The 19,050-nt window shown below is 52.8% G+C and overlaps 2 protein-coding genes and 1 pseudogene across 2 annotated transcripts in view; 2 read left to right on the forward strand and 1 right to left on the reverse strand.

Moving 5' to 3' along the window:
- Nucleotides 1-19,050, reverse strand: part of LOC142027846 (uncharacterized) — a 327,572-nt gene that overhangs the window by 262,607 nt on the left and 45,915 nt on the right. The gene's annotated exons all lie outside the window — the stretch shown is intronic.
- LOC142027849 (electroneutral sodium bicarbonate exchanger 1-like) lies at nucleotides 235-12,717 on the forward strand. The gene is made up of 20 exons (XM_075022050.1): nucleotides 235-1,751; nucleotides 2,208-2,343; nucleotides 2,559-2,719; nucleotides 3,654-3,839; nucleotides 3,948-4,036; nucleotides 4,169-4,326; nucleotides 4,705-4,792; nucleotides 5,298-5,444; nucleotides 5,602-5,693; nucleotides 6,027-6,201; nucleotides 6,338-6,471; nucleotides 7,014-7,259; nucleotides 7,364-7,469; nucleotides 8,404-8,565; nucleotides 9,293-9,406; nucleotides 9,745-9,906; nucleotides 10,525-10,776; nucleotides 11,583-11,651; nucleotides 12,194-12,367; nucleotides 12,467-12,717. The coding sequence occupies exons 1-20, from the start codon at nucleotides 1,634-1,636 to the stop codon at nucleotides 12,650-12,652; spliced, it is 2,955 nt and encodes a 984-aa protein (XP_074878151.1). The 5' UTR covers nucleotides 235-1,633; the 3' UTR covers nucleotides 12,653-12,717.
- Nucleotides 17,340-18,484, forward strand: LOC142027838 (olfactory receptor 2A2-like; annotated as a pseudogene).

Consider the following 19,050-nt stretch of genomic DNA (forward strand, 5'->3'; position numbering starts at 1 on the left):
GGCTTTGCTTCTCAGGAGGGTGAACGAGCCTGTGAAGGGTTTTCCTTCTGCACACTTTTGAGCCTGACACCTCTCATGCAGGAAGTTTCTCTGTTCTGGAGAGTTTTTGCTCAAAGCAGAGCTGGCTTCTCCCCAGGCACTAAGTTTTCCAAGCGGGAAGGCCCTAGGGGTGCATGGCTTTAAGTAGCTGCCTGGATCCGCATCATAGCTTGTGATTTCACAATGGTCCCTATTGTGTCTCTGGAGTTGGTGCACACTGGGTGCCACTTAGCTCCTCCCGTGAGGGCTACTCCATCAGTCCCTGGGGAATCGGGCCCCCTGACTGACCTGGAGGTTCAGTTGTCCCCGAAACCCAGTGACTGACGTGAGGATGAACCCAAACGGGGGTTACAAAATGACACTTCTGGAAGAGTTACAGGTAGCACGGCCGGGGCTCAAAAGTGCAGTTTTGTGGGTTGGGGTTGGTTTTTTTCCAGTTTGGAAATCACTTTTTTAGACAGGAACCTCAAGAACAAAGCAGGAGGTGGGTTTTTTTGGTCTGAAACACTCATCCCTCTCCTGCTGTATTAAAGACGTCCAGACTCTCGTGGTATACAGTAGAGGTGATGTTATGGGCTGTTTTATTTGCGTATGGGAAGGAAAACCTCCTACAAGTCCGTGGTTTTAGGGCTGTGCCTGAAGGAGGAGGAGGCGGCACGTAGAGGCGTGATGGCTCGTGGACTCGCGTGGACGCAGGGGTGGGTGATGGCTGGGAGGACGTAAGGGAGCTCTCCACCCCCAGCCCCAACTTTTCCCTTCTTGTCGTTGCTAAACAGAGACATGACGAGGAGGCAGTGATTGACCGGGGAAGAAGGAGCAACACTGTCAGTGTTCGCTATGAGGAGGAGGAGTTGGAAGGTGAGTCTCTGCTGAGATCCTGGTAGAGGAGCCACCAGCCCAGCGCGTTTTCCCATTGCACAAAGTCTCTCCTGTGTGCCTTGTCGGGTGTCACATCATGTGCAGCAAAACGTGCCGCGCTTCTCAATGAAGCAGCACAGTTATTGTCACGTTTTTTACTATTACGGCTTTTTAAACGGAGGGAAAAAGCCCCCCGGGAGGCCACGGTGTGAGTTGTAGCCACAGGGCTCGATAATTCACGGCTTTTTTTCTCGCAGAGGCTGCTCCTGGCTTGGAGAGGTCAGGAGAATCATTTCAGGGCTGCAGACGCGGGGCTGTGATTTTCTTTTTTTGTTCTGGAGTTCATTACGATGGGACTGATTTGATCGTCTCTTGTCGCCTCGTGCCATACAGAGATTTTGAAAATAATTAGCTTGTGTTGCTGCTTAATGAGCAAGTCTGAGTGTTGTCCAGCCGAAGCTGGAATTTGAGAAGAGGTCCAATACTTTGGGGGCACTTTTAGATGACCCAGAGCCAACACTTGTTGTTGCTGTGTTGTTGCAAAGCTCGAGTAAAATAGGCTTGGAAAAAAGGAGGTCCAGTGAAAATAACATTCAGGGAAGCTGGCGTTGCTCCTGGGATATATAACCGTGGCTTAGCAAGGCACCGGCCACCTCAACCATTGCCGCAATGCCGAGAGTGCTGCAAAAACCGCTGCTTTTTCGCAGGCCACCGGACCCTGTACGTGGGCGCGCGGATGCCACTGGTTAGGCAGAGCCACCGGCATCACCGACGCCACAGCCAGAAGCATCGGGAAGGGGAACGGGAGAAGGACTCTGCCCCGATGGAGCAGGGCTACCACTGTAAGTCCCACCGCGGCATTCGCTAAACTCCTGGGGGCAACGTGGGCGCTGGGGCCTTCTGCAAGCAGGTCCCCGTGGCTAGTTTGAGTGAGTTGCTGTTCTTCCGAGGGAAAGTGGCCGTATTGAGCAACACCCTCTTTTTCCCAAGTTTTCTTTTTTTTTGTTGTTTTTTTTTGTTTGTGTTTTTTTTAATGCAGTTAAATGCATAATGGGTTTAGGCTCGTCTTCCTTAGAGGGATCCTGGCTTTAAAAATGGCAATGTGGGGAAGGAAAGCAGCCCATCCTCATGCAGAGGTGGACTAGATGCTTCTCCTTCTCCACGGCTCTGTGCAAGCCCAGACAGACGCAGAGGAGAGGGGCCAGCCCAGTGTTTATGGCTGCACTGGTGCTGATGGCCACTTTGCACGTGAGCGTGACGAGCTGTGTTCAGGCGCAGTAACGGGATGGGTCTTTGCCTTCTGCCCCCAGGCTCCCCGTCCCAGCGGGTGCAGTTCATTCTCAGGAGCAAGGAGGACGAGCAGCACCTCCCTCACCACTTGTTCTCCGAGCTGGATGAGATCTGTGTAAAAGAGGGCCGAGATGGCGAGTGGAAGGAAACGGCAAGGTAAATCCCTGCTGCTTGGCTGCGGTGGGAGAGGAGTCCCTGCACTGGCAGCGCCCGTGGGCTCTGCTTTCTCCTCTCCAGGATGCGAAGCTTTTGCAGCTGCAGGTGGCGGCACAAGGAGCCTTCTCCTCTTGCCACCCCGTGGCTCTGTCAAAGGGGTTGCAGAGCTGGGGCTGTTTTCTTGCAATGGGGCTGATCGCACCCGATGTCCGCAGGTGGCTGAAGTTTGAGGAGGACGTGGAAGATGGCGGCGAGCGCTGGAGCAAGCCCTACGTTGGCACGCTGTCCTTGCACAGCCTCTCCGAGCTGAGGAGCTGCATCAGCAACGGGTCGGTGCTGCTGGACATTTGTGCCAACAGCATCGAAGAGATTGCAGGTACCATGGGCGCTGCATCCCTCCGGGAACGGCCGAGCTCAGCTCGCCACGGTGCTCTTCACTCCCAAATCAAACCCTGCCCCAATGGCACGTCCTTTTCCAGAAGTGCCACTGTGTTTTTCTCATGAGCTGTTTTTGGATGTAGACTGGGCATGCAACAGTCGCACCGTTTTTTTATTCCAATGCGGGGTCCTTTTGAAAGCAGTTTGTGGGGTTGGAGAAGCCACTAGAGAATATTCTGCAGCCAAAAAGGAGCGTGTGTCAGGGCTTAGCAGGCTGCTCTTAGAAATACAGAGTCTGCGTAAGAGCTGAACCTCCTTAAAGGAACTATTTCTTACAAGCTGTTTCCTCGCATTCTTTTTTTTGCTTTTGCCTTAAGATCCAGCATGTAAGAGTTTTAAGGCAGAGTTTATCTGGCGATGACCAAGCAGTGTATTTCTGTGGGGAAGATACTTGAAGTTAATTGCAAAAGCCGCTTTGGAGAAGTTATCTTTGACTGGCGGCAGGTCTCCATTCAGCCCTTTCAAGGGCTGGAGAAGTCGGAGCCGTTCTTAGCACGTTTCTCCCTGGGCTCGGCAAATTGCACTCCATCAGCACGGGAAGCTCTGGGAACGTCTGTGCTATAGATCGCTTATAATTTGGGTGAACGTGTAGAGTCAGAAAGGCCAGGTCGGGCAAGAAAATTGCGTCATTTAGAATGGGAAATATTTATCTTAGCGGAATGATGAATAAGCACTTGGATGCCATGTTTCTTAGCAGAAGAAAATTCTCGTTTTGGCTGCAAAGGCTGAACATTATTAAAAGGCCTTGCTATGCAAGGCTGAGCCGGCATTAGGGTGCAGCCTGTGTGGCACAGCCTTCCCTGGGGGCTTTGGGGGTCGGGACTTGTTGGGGTTTCTGCTCTGATGGCTTTGTTTCCCTTTGCCATCCTCAGATACGATCCTGGCCCAGCAAGAACAGTCCACGGAGTTTGATGAGCACGTGCGGGCGCAAGTTCGAGAAGTCCTTTTGAGGAAGCACCACCATCAGAACGAGAAGACAACCAACCTTCTGCCCGCTGTCTGCTCGTTTGCTGATGTGAGCAAGAGGCAGTCAGACCTGCACCTCCTCTACAAGCCAGGTGAGGCTTTCTGCAGGGCTGTGGCCCCATTAGACTTGTCCGGGCAAAGGAGAAGCGTCCCAGTTGCTCCTCGTCCATCTTTCTGAGTGTCTTTCTTTTTCCTACCAGCCCAAACAATCACCTCTTGTCCTTCTCCCACCGCTGCAGAAGCTAAAGATGGGGTGAACCCTGAGAGCAGAGCAACGGATTTAAGCAAGGTGAGACACTCGTAGCTTTCTCACGCCTTTAGGGCCAGATTTGCTCTTGCAAACTTGGCTGGAGAGTGTGCTGCAGAGCGCTGTGGGCTTTGCTTTTGGGGTAATTGCCTGAAAATCGCTTGTCGTGCCCAGGCGGAGCTGCACTTCATGAAGAAAATTCCCACCGGGGCTGAAGCATCCAACGTGCTCGTAGGAGAGCTGGATTTCCTTCACCAGCCCATCGTGGCATTTGTCCGCCTGAGCCCGGCTGTCCTCCTCTCGGGCATGACGGAAGTTCCCATCCCAACAAGGTGCGAATGAGAAGCGCAAATTTTTTCCGTAAAAAAGACACCCAACCAAAGATCGAGTTGCAGGCATCAGTTTGGTGTCCCAAGGGAACAAGGCGAGTGGGAGGGGGAGCAAGCACGTTTCCCCCACCCGCATCTCCTCGCCTTCATTTCTCCATTCCCTGCTGTAGCTTTTAAACCCATCGGCCAATTGTAATGAAAGTTGGCCCCCAAATGAAATTTGCCGTCGGTTTTGAAGAATTTCAAATTCATCGTGGCGTCGCTGAGCCTACGTGTCCCGTCTTGAGCCACGCTCCGGGCTGGGAGCTGCCAGGGCTTTCCTTGGGTGCTCTTGGAGCAAGGACACCTTCTTCTCTCTCTCATTTTGTTTTTCTTGCCCAGGTTCCTGTTTGTTTTGCTTGGACCAGAAGGAAAAGCCCATCAGTACCATGAGATCGGCAGGTCCATGGCCACTATCATGACAGATGAGGTGCGACAAGATGAGATAGCTCCGGGTCATTTTTGCCTTTCTTCAGCTCTCCCTGTCTCTGAAGTAGTGAGGAAGAGGATTTGCTGTCCCAGCTGCCCGCAGCTCTCCAAATAGCCCAGCCCTCTTTCTCACCCCGAAGCGAACACGCAGATTTGCATCACCCCACATCCTGGAGGCTGAAATCCCACCCGGGGTGCATCCTGCACCTCATCCTTCTTGCCGGGGTCCCCAGCACGCTGTCGCCAGTGGTGGCATTGCCAGGGCCAGTCAAACTTCTCTTGCTCTTTAAGCAGAAGGGTATGGTGTGCCATGGGGGACGGGGGCCTCGTGGGGGAGATGATTACAAATGCCCTGACGCACAGATTTTTCCTTTTGGGGGAGTATTTCCTGCCCTTTCCAGCAGGAAATTTTGGGGAAAAAGCCTTGCGTTTAGCCAAGAGCTTATTGCACTGGTTAGGACCTCCGAGCTGGGTTGTCCTCTCACCAGGTTGTCTTCTCTTGGCAGGTTTTCCGTGACGTTGCCTATAAAGCCAAGAACGGGGCTGACCTCGTGGCTGGCATCGACGAGTTTCTGGATCAGGTCACGGTCTTGCCGCCAGGAGAGTGGGATCCATCGATCCGAATCGAGCCCCCGAAAAACGTCCCTTCGCAGGTGGGAGGCGCGAGGGGGACGGGCGGGACGGCTGGGGATGCTGTTCAGGGGCCCAAATTCACAAGGTCCCACTCTGACACAGTCACAGAGCCAGACCAGAAGCAAAACAAGCCAGCGGTTACAAGTCCATAGCTTTATCTTACTTCCATTTTAACAGGAAAAAAGGAAGATGCCAGGAGCTCTTGACGACAGTGCTTCTCACAGCACGCTGGAGAAACACAGTGGCCCTGAACTGCAGCGGACGGGAAGGTGGGAGCTTTAATAGTTTGGGTTTTTTTTCTGTTTGCTTCTCAAATCTGAGCATGCACCCTCCCTTCTAGCAGGTCTTTGGGGTTAGCTGGTTCAACGAAGGGGCTCCGCATTGCCAGCTTGGTCCCCTGGGCTGGGCAGGGGGGAGATCTGGGCAGCTGGGCTCAGCCCCAGCCATCACCATTGCACGCAGGTTTCCTTGATTTGGGAGGAAGGAGAGTGCTTCTTTTTAGCCACGAAAGTGACTCCGTGCTTCTGATTGCCCTTCTGCAGCAAAGCAAAGTCACCGTGTTCCTCCAAGAGAACAGACTCTCTTCTTTTTCCTTCCTGCAGGCTCTTTGGAGGTTTGACCCTGGACGTGAAGCGGAAAGCCCCGTGGTTCTGGAGCGACTTCCGGGATGGTCTGAGCCTGCAGTGCCTGGCGTCCTTCCTCTTCCTCTACTGTGCCTGCATGTCCCCTGTCATCACCTTTGGGGGACTGCTGGGGGAGGCGACCAATGGCCAGATAGTGAGCACGTCTCTCTGTTGGGGGGCATGGGGGAGGATAAAAGTCAGGCCAAAGTCCTCGCTGCAGTGAATCGGCTTTGGTTTTTGTTTCTCCCTAACGATTTATTTACTCACGGCTGCCTCTCTTCCCCGGACAGAGTGCCATGGAGTCGCTGCTGGGCGCGTCCATGGCCGGCGTGGTGTATTGCCTCTTTGCCGGCCAACCTCTCACCATCCTCGGCAGCACCGGACCCGTCCTCGTGTTTGAGAAGATCCTCTACAAATTCTGCAAGTAAGGCTGGCTGCCGCAGCTGGGTGCTGCGAGAGCCTTCAGAAGGGGGCAGTGATGGAGAAAAGATGCTTTGCTTTGCTTTTCTGTTTCTTAGGGGTAGTTGCTAGATTTTAGTGACAGTCCTTTTGTTGCTATGGCTTTGATGGGAGATAAACCACCCTTATTGCCATAAGGTTTATCATTAAGCCCCAGCTTGCTGGCAGCAGGTGACTGGGTGCAAACCCAGCTGGTTTCAGTGTCAGGGCATCAGGGTGATGTGGGAGAACACCACCTGGCCCAAGAGGGACCTGACCTCAAGCAGCCTCCAAGGTGTTAACACAAGATCCTTGTTCAACAGTGGTAACTAAATAATTGGCCTCTCCTCCTGTGGGTCTACACCCTGCACCACAGCCCCGAGGCTCTCTGTAGTAGTACCTGGAAACTGCATTTCCCATCCGCAGCCTTGACACGCTCCAGAATTGCTCCCTGTTTTCCCCGAAGGCAGGCATGTCTCAGGGCCTCTTGCTGGCCTTTGCAGCCTTTGTTTCATTTTGCTTTCCCAGGGAGTACACGCTCTCCTATCTGTCTCTGCGGGCGTGCATTGGGCTGTGGACCGCCTTCTTGTGCATAGTGCTGGTGGCCACCGATGCCAGCTGTTTGGTGTGCTACGTCACCCGCTTCACGGAAGAAGCCTTTGCCTCCCTCATCTGCATCATCTTCATCTACGAGGCTCTGGAGAAGCTGAGTCACCTGCGAGACACCTACCCTGTGCACATGCACAGCAAGCTGGACTTCCTCACCAGCTACTAGTGGGTTTTTTTCCCCCTGAGAAAGCTGCTGCCCCTTGGCAGGATCTGCGGGCTGCACCTCCATCGCCTTTCCCTTACCCCTGTCTTGGCTTCTCTCCTCCCAGCTGTAAGTGTGAGGCACCGACCCATCCCAGCAACGAAACGCTGCGTTTCTGGGCGAGCAACGGGATCAACGTGTCTGGCATCGCCTGGGAAAACCTCACGGTGACCGTAAGTGCCCCGAGCCACTGCTTCCTCGCGCCGCGGCCACGGGGTCCAGGGGCATTTGCATGGTGCAAAAGTCAGAGCCCTTCAGGGAATGATGGGCTTCAAACTGTGCTAGTGCTGCTCGGAAAAGTCCTTGCTTAAATCTAGCGTGTGGTTTGTTAAAACCGCTTGGTCCTCGGGAGGAGAGTCCACCTTGTCCCAGTCTACCTGGTCCCCAACGTTGTGGGTAGGTAGCAAGTGTCCCCCTCAAGCCTGTTGCCGGACAGTATTTCTGACTGGGAGGAAGGTTAAGTAGTGGGTGGTTTGATTATTGTAGAAGTTGTAGGTAGGACTTAAGTTCATGCTTGAAAGGTAGTAATTGGCCTCCTTAATGGGTTCCTAGTAACTCTGGGCCTTGCTTTCTCGTTCAGTGCTGTCTGTAGGTACATGCATAAATTTGCATGTCTGAGCAGCCTCTCAGGCTGTTGTGGCTGGAAGCAGAGCCCGGGCCTAGGGCGGCAGGCTCTTATGGTGGCCTTCATCCCCTCTTGGCCAGGTTCTGCGAGCCCTCCCCTGGGAAGGGACGATTTGTCTCTTCTCCTCCTTTCCTACCATGGTTGTCTTTAGCCCTCCTTCCCTCTTCCCTCTCTCTCTCTCCCCAAGAGTTTCCAGTGTTTCCTTCCCCTCTGGTGTCTTCTTTAGCCACGATTGCTCGAATGGCAGGCAGAGGATGTGCCGAGGGTGCGTGGTATGGTGTCCCCTCACATCTCGTTTCTCCGCTCTATAGTTCGATGTGTCACTTGTTCAGCTGCTGCTGCTCATTACATATAAATCTCCATTGGCAGGAGCAGTTAGAGGGTCGTGGATCTTGGACCAAGATCCTCAAAACCCCCTAGCTACGCGAGGTTTCCCTGCCGCACGTGCACTGCCTTTGTGTCCTGACGCTCTGTTTCTCCAGGAATGTCGGCATTTGCGTGGGGAGTTTCAAGGACCTGCCTGTGGACGCGACGGCCCCTACACGCCTGATGTGTTCCTCTGGTGCTGCATCCTCTTCTTCGCCACCTTTGCCCTGTCAAGCTTCTTGAAGAAGTTTAAAACCAGCCGCTACTTTCCAACCAGAGTAAGTAGAAGATGGTGGCCAGCGTCCATCTCCACACTCGTTTCCCAAAATGGCTTTCCTGGAGCACTAAGCAGTATTAGCCCCGCCATGGTCAAGCTGGGAAACGTTGGCCTTGCAGGCCAAGCTCTCCAAGAGCTTGGATGTCCCGCACTCATTTCCGTGAGTGCAAAATCATCGTAGCATTTCCCACCTGCCTCGCGATCTGCCCCAGATTGAAGATTTTTGGGGTTTGATTTTTTTTAATTTTTTTTTTTTTCCCCCTCCTCAGGTAGTAGGAAGTCAGGTTTCCCAAAGTTTTGGGGGTTGGGGTTGTGGTTTTTTTTCCCTACCTTCTGCGCATTATGTGCTCGAGCGGAAAGTAGATTCGAATGAGGAGGTTCCTTTTGAGGACTAAAGGATGCCTCAGTGCCTTGTTGCCGTTGTAGCTGTGAGTGTAGCTGTAGTGGCAGACATCTCTTTTCTTATTTTTAATATTATTATTATTATTTTTAGGTTTTGACTTAAACCAACCCTTGTCCGCCTAATTAAGCTTTTTTTATTATCTGACGCCAGATCTCACGGGGACAAACACAGCAACAGTATCTAAGCAAGGGATCAGGCTGCATGTGCTCAGAGGGGCGGTGGGATTTGGTTAACCAGCCTGAATGTTGTGGATGTCCGCAACTCTTGCATCTCACGTTACGGCCCTGTTTGCCATGCCCCTTTCACCTCTGGTTTCTCACCCCAGGTACGGTCCACGGTGAGCGACTTTGCTGTTTTCCTCACCATCGCCATCATGGTGCTCCTTGACTTTGTGGTTGGGATCCCATCGCCAAAGCTCCAGGTCCCCCACACGTTCAAGGTAATGGGGTGTTTTGGCACGTGGGGGTGCCACAAGGTGATGCCGGGGCAGGGCAGGGCTGAGTCTGGAGGAGATGCTGGTGGTGTGACCATCTCCTCTTCCACCTCCAAGTGCCTTGCTTCCTCCTGGCAACGAGAAGATGGCCCCAAAACTAGATACCTACAGGAGAAGTACCTAGAGGTGCTTGCAAAGAGGAGACTGGCACTGCTGAAGCCCACGGGAGAGGGGGACATGAAGCCAGGGCTGGGAGGTGCTCTGACACAGGGAGGGAGGGGAAAAGGAAAGCCAGTGGAGTGCCTGGGCTGGGAGACGATGCTGATGTGTGGGCTTTGTTGCAGCCTACCAGAGACGACCGCGGGTGGTTCATCAACCCCATAGGACCCAACCCTTGGTGGACGGTGTTGGCTGCGCTCGTCCCAGCTCTGCTCTGCACCATCTTGATATTCATGGACCAGCAGATCAGTGCCGTTATTGTGAACAGGAAGGAGCACAAGCTGAAGGTAAGGGCCTGCGAGAGATGACCCCGGCCCCAGCCCCTTCTGGGCTGCAGGTCTGGGGAGAAGCTCTTATTGCCGATGCTTTCTGAAGGCATTGGTTTGGGACAAGGTCAGGCTGCGTGGCAGGATGCTCTCCTGGATTAACGATGATGCAGGGAGCAAGTGACAGGGCAGTTCAGATGAGCAACCTTTTGGAGGAGCAAATTAATCTTGGAGCAATATGGAAGCGCGTTTTTGTTTTGAAACGGCAGCGGCAGCAGGTGCGGGGAATGCATTGTTTTGATGCGCTGCCAGGGATAACTCAGAGTCACACCTTCCTCGCAAGTGGTAGAATTTTCTTTGTGAGTGAAAAAAACGGTTTGGTGGTTTTGGGTTGTGGGTGGGTATTTTTTGGAGAAGTATGTATCGCACAAGCTCCCCATATCCCTTGTGTCTGAACTCCTGCCAGATTTTCATGCCAGGTGCTTGTGCAAAGCCTGCGTACACCCTTACTTGTTTCCATTTCTTGTTTTAAATTCTGAAGAAGTTGACCTGTGCTCGAGCAGGGTTTGAGTCTGACTTGCAACGTTATCCTTGCTCTTGTGCTATGGGATGCTCTGTTTCTTGTTTTCCTGCCTGCAGAAAGGATGCGGGTACCACCTGGACCTTTTCGTGGTGGCCGTGATGCTGGGGGTGTGCTCGGTGATGGGGCTGCCCTGGTTTGTGGCTGCGACCGTCCTGTCCATCACCCACGTGAATAGCCTCAAAGTAGAGTCTGACTGCTCAGCTCCAGGAGAACAACCCAAGTTTCTGGGGATACGAGAGCAGAGAGTCACTGGCTTGCTGATCTTTGGGCTCATGGGCTGCTCCGTCTTCTTCACTTCCGTGTTAAAGGTGAGAGGAAAATGCAAACCACCCGACAACCGCGAGCTTGTTGGAGGTTACAGAAAAACAGTCCCCTCTCTGCAGGCCTGAGTAGTTAGTTGTGGAGCGGAGGAGGAGGGGGTGATCCCAACCCTTGGGGCTTGACCCACGGTGGGAACCAGCCTCGGTTAGGCTTTGCAGCCCTTCGGGCCCCCGTTTGGTGTGCTCGAGGCAAGCGAGCAACGCAACTGCTTGAATTTTCGGGTGTCTTTCAGGCCCGCCCATGTTTATGGGTTACAGCTGAGCATATTCAGACCAGCACGTCTGCTCTCTTTCAAACAGGCAGCCCTTTACTGGCTGCAATTTGCTCCCCAAATGCCCCGGAGCAGCTGTTCCCAGGAGCTAAACACACTGAGGTCATCCCCGTGGGCTTCCTTGCACGTTCCTCCCACAAAGTAATCTCGTCTCTAGGCTAAAAGGAGGCCTGTGGCCTTTGCCTGTTGCCCCAAGATTAGGCAGAAGTGTTTTTCTACCGCCACAGAATGCGGCATAGGGTAGCACGGGTGAAATCGCCTATTTTCCTCCAACCTTTCTGGAAAATAGGAGTATTCTGAGGAGAGGTAACTCCAAAGTTCAGCCTAAAGCAGAGCCTTAGCTCACTCGTGCGCACAAAATCTTTAATGGTTAAAACCTGACCCATCTGTAAGCCTGAATGGAAGCTGGAAGGCTTCAAGCAATTTTAGGCAGTGCCTGTGGAAGAGGGTGGTAATACTGAAAATGCAATATGGAGAAAGAAACGATTGCATTCTTTTTTTTTTTTCTCTTTTCCCCCCCAGTTTATACCAATGCCTGTGCTTTATGGCGTCTTTCTCTACATGGGTGTGTCGTCGCTCAGAGGAATTCAGGTACGGACTCTTTTACAGCGTGCAGCATGTCGTTTCCCTGGTATTTTGTCTCCGTAGCAGCAGGGAAAAAAGCAGTGGCATGGGAAAAACTTCTTGCAGAGCAAGCAATGAAACTCTTTTGTGTAAGAAAAAGATTGGTGGAGGCACAGGAGGTATATAGGGCTGGGAGGACCAGGCAAGTTCAGCGCTCTCTGTTTCAGGGTTTAGGGCAGGTCAGTGTTTGGTTACGTGAAAGCGGGGGAATTCAGTGCAAAGGGAAGGCAGTTTCTGCCACTGGTGGAAATCCTCGCTGGGGGATTCAGTGGGCCGAGAAATGCTAATAATGGAACGGCACGGAATAGTTGCCGTTTGGTGGGCAGCTCTCAGGGGCAAGCCGGTTGATAGATGGAGCGAAGGGAAAATGGGTGCTGCTCCCAGGAGGAACGCGGTGGGATCCAGGATTTCTGACGGCAAGCGAGATGCTGCAAACCGCCTCCACGTTTCGAGAGGGCCAGAAACTTGCCGCAGTCCCAAGGCGGCAACCTTTCCCTTTTATTTTGCAGTTCTTTGATCGCTTGAAGCTGTTTTGGATGCCAGCGAAACACCAGCCGGATTTCATCTACCTGCGGCACGTGCCCTTGCAAAAGGTGCATTTGTTCACGGTGATCCAGCTGACCTGCCTCGTCCTGCTCTGGACCATCAAGGTGTCCCGTGCCGCCATCATCTTTCCCATGATGGTAAGAGCTGCCGCCGCTCAGCAGCAGGGTGTTTGCAGCGTTGGAGTGAGAGGTGGCATCGTCTCTGAGCTCACCGCATCTTCCCTCTTATTCGTGAAGGTTTTGGCTCTCGTCTTTGTCCGGAAAGCGATGGATTTCTGCTTCTCAAAGCGCGAGCTCAGCTTTCTGGATGACCTTATGCCAGAAAGGAAGAAGAAGTTGGACGATGCCAGAAATGAAGCCAGAGAAGAAGAAGAGGTAAGGCTTGCTGGGTCCTCGGGGCTGGACATCTCCGTCGGGCTGTGAGGTTGCCTGTTTCTCTTACAGCTTGTCTGGAAACGTTGGGGGAAGATCAGCACTCAATCGAAATAGATCCCAATAGCCTGGATCCCACGTTGTAACCTTTGTTTCCTCAAGTAGCAGTGAGCTGAACGCTTGAATACAGGTGTAATTTTTAAAACGAGTCGTTTTTCACCAAGGTCATTATCATTACGATGATTATTATTAGAAGGTGCTGCTGCTGCTGCTGGCAAGATTTGCTCATAATCGTGTTTTGAACACCCAATCCCCCTGCCCCAAAACCTTTGGAGTGAACGGTTTCTACCCTGCTGCACTAATACCTATAGCTGCCAAGGGGCAGAAGGGGAGGGCAGACTGCTAAGTTTGTGCTGGGCATTCAGCTTATCTCCACTTTGACCAAAGACAGAGAACGTGATTTGTCCCTTTTTTACCTCAGGAGTCCAGGAGGGCGATGGAAGCTGCTGCTGCTGCAAGTTCAGTTCAGCTGAACGTGGGGAAGACCAGTGACATGGATATCCCAAAGCAAGGCAGTGACAGGTAAAGCCCCACCAAGCGCCAGGACCCCCGGCAAGATTAGCTTGAAGGGGTTTGGCAGAGTTTTCTCCACTTGCCTCTTTGTGGGGCATCCCACAGAAACCAGCAGGCAGCTTGGTGGGAAAATCAAATTCGGGGGCAGGGCTGCAGGAGGTGATCGCAGGGCTCTGACCCCAAGCAGAGTGGCTGCAGCACTCGCGTTTGACCCCCAAACCTTGCATCATCAGCGCCTTTACGGTAGCTGGAGTTCCTCATACTTACACATGAGGAGTTGCAGGCGTGATCTGTACCAGCAGTGGCTTAGGAACCTGGACCAGGGCTAAACCCCAGCAAGAGCCTTTGCACAGAGCTGTTGCTCTGCAGCTCCCCAGCTTGCCTCCCAAAACTCCTCATCCAGCAAAACCTCCCATGCTTATGCGCAGCTTTGATTCTCAGGGCTCCGCTGTTCCTCTTGCTGATGCTAATGCCCTTGGTGGCATCAGTTCCCATAATCACGGATTGCTGTGTAAAATATTTATTGCAGGACTGATCCTTCTGAGATTATTATCCTGGATGAAATGTCACCAACGACCGTATGGAAGGCTCTCACTTTGAAGACAGAAACCCTTTGAATCCAGGGAGGAAAAAGGTAAAGGATTGCACACGAACGTGTCCGTGCTCCTCTGCAAGCGACGGTGCACGCCTACGCTTTTCCCACGCTTTGGCCGGCAAGGCTGAGCAAACAGCCTGTCCCTGGGAACAGGCAGTGAGGACCGTGGCATGCAAACCAGCTCCTCTCTGCTGGGGTGGTCCCCCAAACAGGGCTGAATCAGCAGCAGCTGGCAGGTCTTCCACTGATGATGCTCTCCCTCTTTTTCTCTTCCCTTTGCCTTTCCCCACTCCCGCTTTTCACGTTTAGGAATCTTGACTTGGAAGGAGAGGAGCGAGAGCGTGACTCGGGGATGTGCCAACGCAGACAGAGGGAGAAAGCGCTTTGTTTCAGTTGGAGGATTCCCATTAAAGCCATGCAGATGTTTTCAGTTATCCTTGGTGTGCTTCAGGCATTCAGTGTCTCTAGACCAGCAAGCTGAGGTGAACGTCACAGTCAATGGGAGTTTGGTGGTGTTAAGTCTGTGTGCGTACGTGTGCGTGTGGGGGTGTGGGTTTGTAGTGGTAGAGGGACTGCTACTGCTTTATCATTCAGTGCTCTTCTTTTAATACCTAATTCCTCCGCTTTTTTTTTTTCCTCTTTTTTCCAAATGTAAACTGGGAATGTCCAAAATAATTTTCTGTTATATTTGATGCATTCTCCACTTTCTTCTTCATCACGACCGGGTTTTTGGTCTGGTTTGGGGTCCTGGCTTTAATTCACTCTTCTGTCTCTTACTGGTACGAGAGGGATGCCCTCTGTGGCAGGGCAGCATAGAGAGCGTCCGAGCAGTTGGCCTAAGGTGAAAGAGAAGCATTTGCTCCCTGCGCTTCAGTTTTACCTCTCTTGCTTGGTTTGGTTTTGGTTTTGGTTTTTTTGCTTTGGCTCTGCCATCAGCCTGGGAGCTGCAAAATGCAGAACTGCCACCTTCTTGTCCCCTGGCTGTACACTGCATCTAAGGGAGCACTTCAGGTATTTGATTTTGAGTACACCGTATGGTCACAGGAGCGGCCAGATGAGACCTGGGGGGGGCTCTGTGTCCCTGGGCTGCCCCCTCTGTTGTTCCTCCACTTTCCTTCTGTATTGGGTCTGGCTGAGTTGGAGTTCTTTTACCCCATAGCAGCCCTCGTAGTGCTGTGCTCTGTACTGGTAGCTAGAAAGCTGTTGATAACACAGCAGTGTTTTGGCCATGGCTGAGCAGTGCTGGCACAGCATCAAGGCTGTCTCTCTAACATTCCCCCCCTCCCCAGTAGGCTGGGGGTGGGCAAGATCTTGGGAGGCAACGTAGCCAGGAAGAAGGCATACAGGCAGCAAGAAGAGGCATCTCGGTAGCAAGTAAATCTTAGGTCCCTTCAGATGCTGGGGACCCTGCGTTCATGCAGCATTGGGCAGACCCCAGATGGATTTTCCCTTGGCACACTGTACAGATCCTGCCTGTGGAGAAGTTCCTCCTTTTGGTCATTCACGGTGTTATACAACTTTTCTTAGAAGAAAACAACTCTATGCGTAAAGGATGTTCACGCGCGGACTTCTTGCTGCACTTTAGATAACGGCAGGGCCGCGCAGGTGGCGTAATCGCTGGTACCAAGCAGGAGCTGCCTGGAGGCTCCTCTGTCACAGTCAACCAGCTCCGTTTATCCTGCGGCCAAGGGCCATGTGTAGGGACACAGCCTGAAGGCCACGCCGTACGTACGGTGCAGCACAGACCTGCACCCGCTCCGGTGAACTGTTAGGTGGATCCCCAACTCCTGGAGGTACAGTGATCTCCCAGTCAGGATCTCTGCAGCAGGCTGTTAAACTGCACGGTAACTTGGGAACCAGAGAAGATCCAGATCTGGAGGGGATGGTTAACCACAGGGCCTCACGTTGAACCTCCTCTAAGCTCGTCCTGTGCTTCCAGGGTTCTCGAGCCTCTCGGGGGGCATCTCCCAGACTGGCCGGTGACTCCCAGCTCCCTCGTTCCTGCCTTCCCCTCCCTGCCTGCCTGCCCCACTGTGGCCCCTGCAGCAGCACTCAGCTGAGCACCCTCCGTTGCTCCTGGGGAAAGAGCGTCCTCCTTGCTCTCCGTGGCATTCCCCCAGCACACGGTGCTGTAGCGAGGACAAGGCAGTCAGATACAGACACAGCCTGTTGAACAGAGCGTCCTGCACGCAGTGCTTCCGATAGAGCAGCTCAGGAGCGAGGAGGTGAGCTGGGTGTGCTGCCTCTCACAAAGAGCATTTGACATCGGCGACCTTCCCCGCTGGACCCTCTGCAGCCTCTCTTTTTCCCGATGTTGTAGGTGTTAGGTTGTGTGGTTAAAGGTTCATCTCCACAAACACAGAGGAGGACAAAGGAGCAATGGCAGGCAGGGGAACCCCAGGGACCTAGGCAGAGGCAAGGGAGCACCCTGCTGTGGCTTTTCCCAGGGCTGTCGCAGGAGAGGGATCGCCCAGCTTGTCTGGGTATGAGGCTCACCAGGCAAGTATTGACTCTCCCTTGCTCACCTCACAGACTGACGGGGGGAATGCGCTTCTGTGGCCATGCCCTGCCTCTGAAGCCCGGCCGTAGACAAAAAACTGGCTCAAACTGTGAAGGTTACCAGGCGAGACGTGACTGGGTGCACGTGTGTGGCAAGGTCTGTGCATGTGAATGTCTGAAACTGGATTCTGAGCTGTCAAGCAGAAGCCTGCTTCTCGCTACACGCAGCCAGCGTGGGCTGGTTGTAAATTTGGGTAACACCTGGAATAAGCAAAAGTGGCATGTCCCGAATCCTACAGTTAATAACGAGCTAGGAGAGAGAAGCCTTAATTCGGAGGCTGATCAGGCATTGTACTGCTCCCATAGACAACTTAGATTGGGAACACTGGGGGCGTGGGGTTCCAGAAAGAAGAGGTGGTGGCAAAAAGAAGGGTTCCCAGAAAGAAGAAGGGATCTTGAAGAGAAGGAGGGGACCCAGGAAGGAAAAGGTGAAGATCCTGGCTGGAGGAAGTATCCTGGAAGTGGCGGAAGATCTTGGAGACCAGAGAGCTGCGTGGAGACAAGTGCCAGGGGATGCCCAGGGACCTTGACCAGCACCCTGCGAAACTGGTAACGGCGAGCAGCTGCACAGCAGGAACCAAGGTGATGTTCTGCCTGACCTTCCTGGACCTGCAGTAGCCTCCCTGCTGGGATAGGGGAGTTGGCTCAAGCAACTGCAGGATTCAATAGGAATGCATTTCACCAAGGTAAAGAGGACACAGCAGTGGCTTGGAAATGCTGGTTGGTTTAATGGTAAAACTGGAATTATTCTGTCAACTGTGCATTCCTTTTAATATGGACTTAATTTAAAACGGCTGCTTTGAAGTTGTTCTGGCTTCACCTTAATCGACACCTGCAATCTTCATCATCTTATCTTCTCCAACAGCGACACCACACCCTGCCCCTCCCCACCCCCTGCAAAAAAAAGCCAAAACCAACCCAGGAAAAGAAAGACTTCAAGGGCAAGCTAGGCAGCAAAGTTGTGCGAGATTGGTCAAACTGCTCAAAGTTTGCAGGGAGATTGGAGCTTGCAATTCAGATGTACGTCACTCAGCGTGGGGAGGGTAGTACGCACCTTTCACTGGAGTCAGAGGGAAAAACAGGGAGAAGGGAGCTGCAGCGTAAAGAGTAAAGGACACAACATTCTTAGGAAAACTCTCCTTTTTCTTTCCTTTTCCTTGCTCCTTCGCTTCCAGATCTCCGTGGTCGCAGTTTGTGCTGCCTCACCTCCAGCACAGCGTGCAGAATGAAAAGACTGTCACAGAATTCGTCTTCCTGGGGTTCTGCAGCACCCCAGCCCTGCAGCGCTGCCTCTTTGGCCTTTTCTCTGCCCTCTGCTCTGCCACTCGGATGGGAAACACACTTGTCTTTCTGCGTATCTGCCTGGACTACTGCCTCCACAGCCCCAGGTACTTCTTCCTCTGCCACCTCTCCATCGCGGACATCTGCTACGCCTCCAGCAATGTCCCCGTATGCTAAGGAGCCTCCTTGGACAAGGCAGAACCCTCTCCGTTGCTGGGTGTGGGGCACAGATCCATCTTTATTTAATCTTTGCACTTACAGCGTGCGTGCTGCTGGCCGTGATGTCTCATGTTCGCTACGTGGCAATCTGCCGTCCCCTCTGCTGTGCCCTCATCATGATCTGGAGGCTGCGCCTCACCCTTGCCACAGTTTTGTGGGCTTTGGCGTTCGTATTTGGTACACTGCAAGCCTCTCTGGCTTTACACCTGCCTTTCTGTGGCCCCTGCGAGGCTGTCCACTTCTCCTGTGAAATTCTTGCTGTCTTAAAGCTGGCCTGCACTGCCGCTCCTGCCAATAAAGTCCTGATCTTTGCTGTTTGTGTGTGCTTCTTCCTCTTCCCTTTAGCCTTAATCCTGATTTCCTCCCTGGACATCCCGGCCACCGATCTGCGCATCCGCTCTGTGCCAGGATGGCACGAAACCTTGTCCACATGTGGCTCTCACCCGACCGTGGTGGGTGTCTTTTATGGAAACGCCATCTTCATGTACGCGGGGCCCGGGAGCGGTAAGTCCTCTGGGAGGGAGACAGTTCTTTCCCTTTTCTACACTCTCGTCAGCCCCAGTTTGAAGCCCGTCATTTACAGTCGGAGGAACAAGCAGGTGAAGGAAGCCTTGCTGAAGCTTCAGAGAAGGAAGAGGGTCTTTCATTCCGTCTAGCTGGCACTCTAGGCTTTCACCTGTCTCCTGTCTTTCTGCTCTTTCTTCTTGAGCTCTTGGGGTATTTCTCACGGAATGTTAAGTGGTTAAAACGTAACACAAGACATGGTTATTCAAATGCATTTGTCTCTTGTTTCTCTGTGCAGCCTGATGAATATCATGGCACTAAATGACTCATTGTTATTCCTTGTATTGCAGATAACTAATTCTTGTTCCTCAGATGCAGCTGTCCTAGGCGGGTAGTATGTTTCACCGGAACTGTTGACCCAGGTGGAAAAAACAGTCTTCTCGGTTCTAGCTAGCAGCCAGGATAAACTACTGTGTAGCAGGGTTTTTTTCTGAATCTACCCATTGATCCAATAAGATATTCTTTTTCCCTACCGTATTTGTGCCTCCTGTTATCCTCAGGATGCTAGAGCTTCAGCTCTACTGTTAGAAAGAAAAAGAGAGAAAACATGATGCTGCTAGTGGGCTTTGCTTCTCAGGAGGGTGAACGAGCCTGTGAAGGGTTTTCCTTCTGCACACTTTTGAGCCTGACACCTCTCATGCAGGAAGTTTCTCTGTTC

This window comes from Buteo buteo, unplaced genomic scaffold, assembly GCF_964188355.1.
Source record: "Buteo buteo unplaced genomic scaffold, bButBut1.hap1.1 HAP1_SCAFFOLD_62, whole genome shotgun sequence".
Lineage (NCBI taxonomy): Eukaryota > Metazoa > Chordata > Aves > Accipitriformes > Accipitridae > Buteo > Buteo buteo.

Coding starts and splice junctions, on each gene's coding strand:
- LOC142027849 (XM_075022050.1), top strand. CDS start 1,634: ATGCCACTGGTTAGGCAGAGCCACCGGCATCACCGACGCCACAGCCAG. Junction 3,840..3,947: donor GCACCTCCTCTACAAGCCAG/GTGAGGCTTTCT, acceptor TTTTCCTACCAG/CCCAAACAATCACCTCTTGT. Junction 9,407..9,744: donor AGGTCCCCCACACGTTCAAG/GTAATGGGGTGT, acceptor GCTTTGTTGCAG/CCTACCAGAGACGACCGCGG.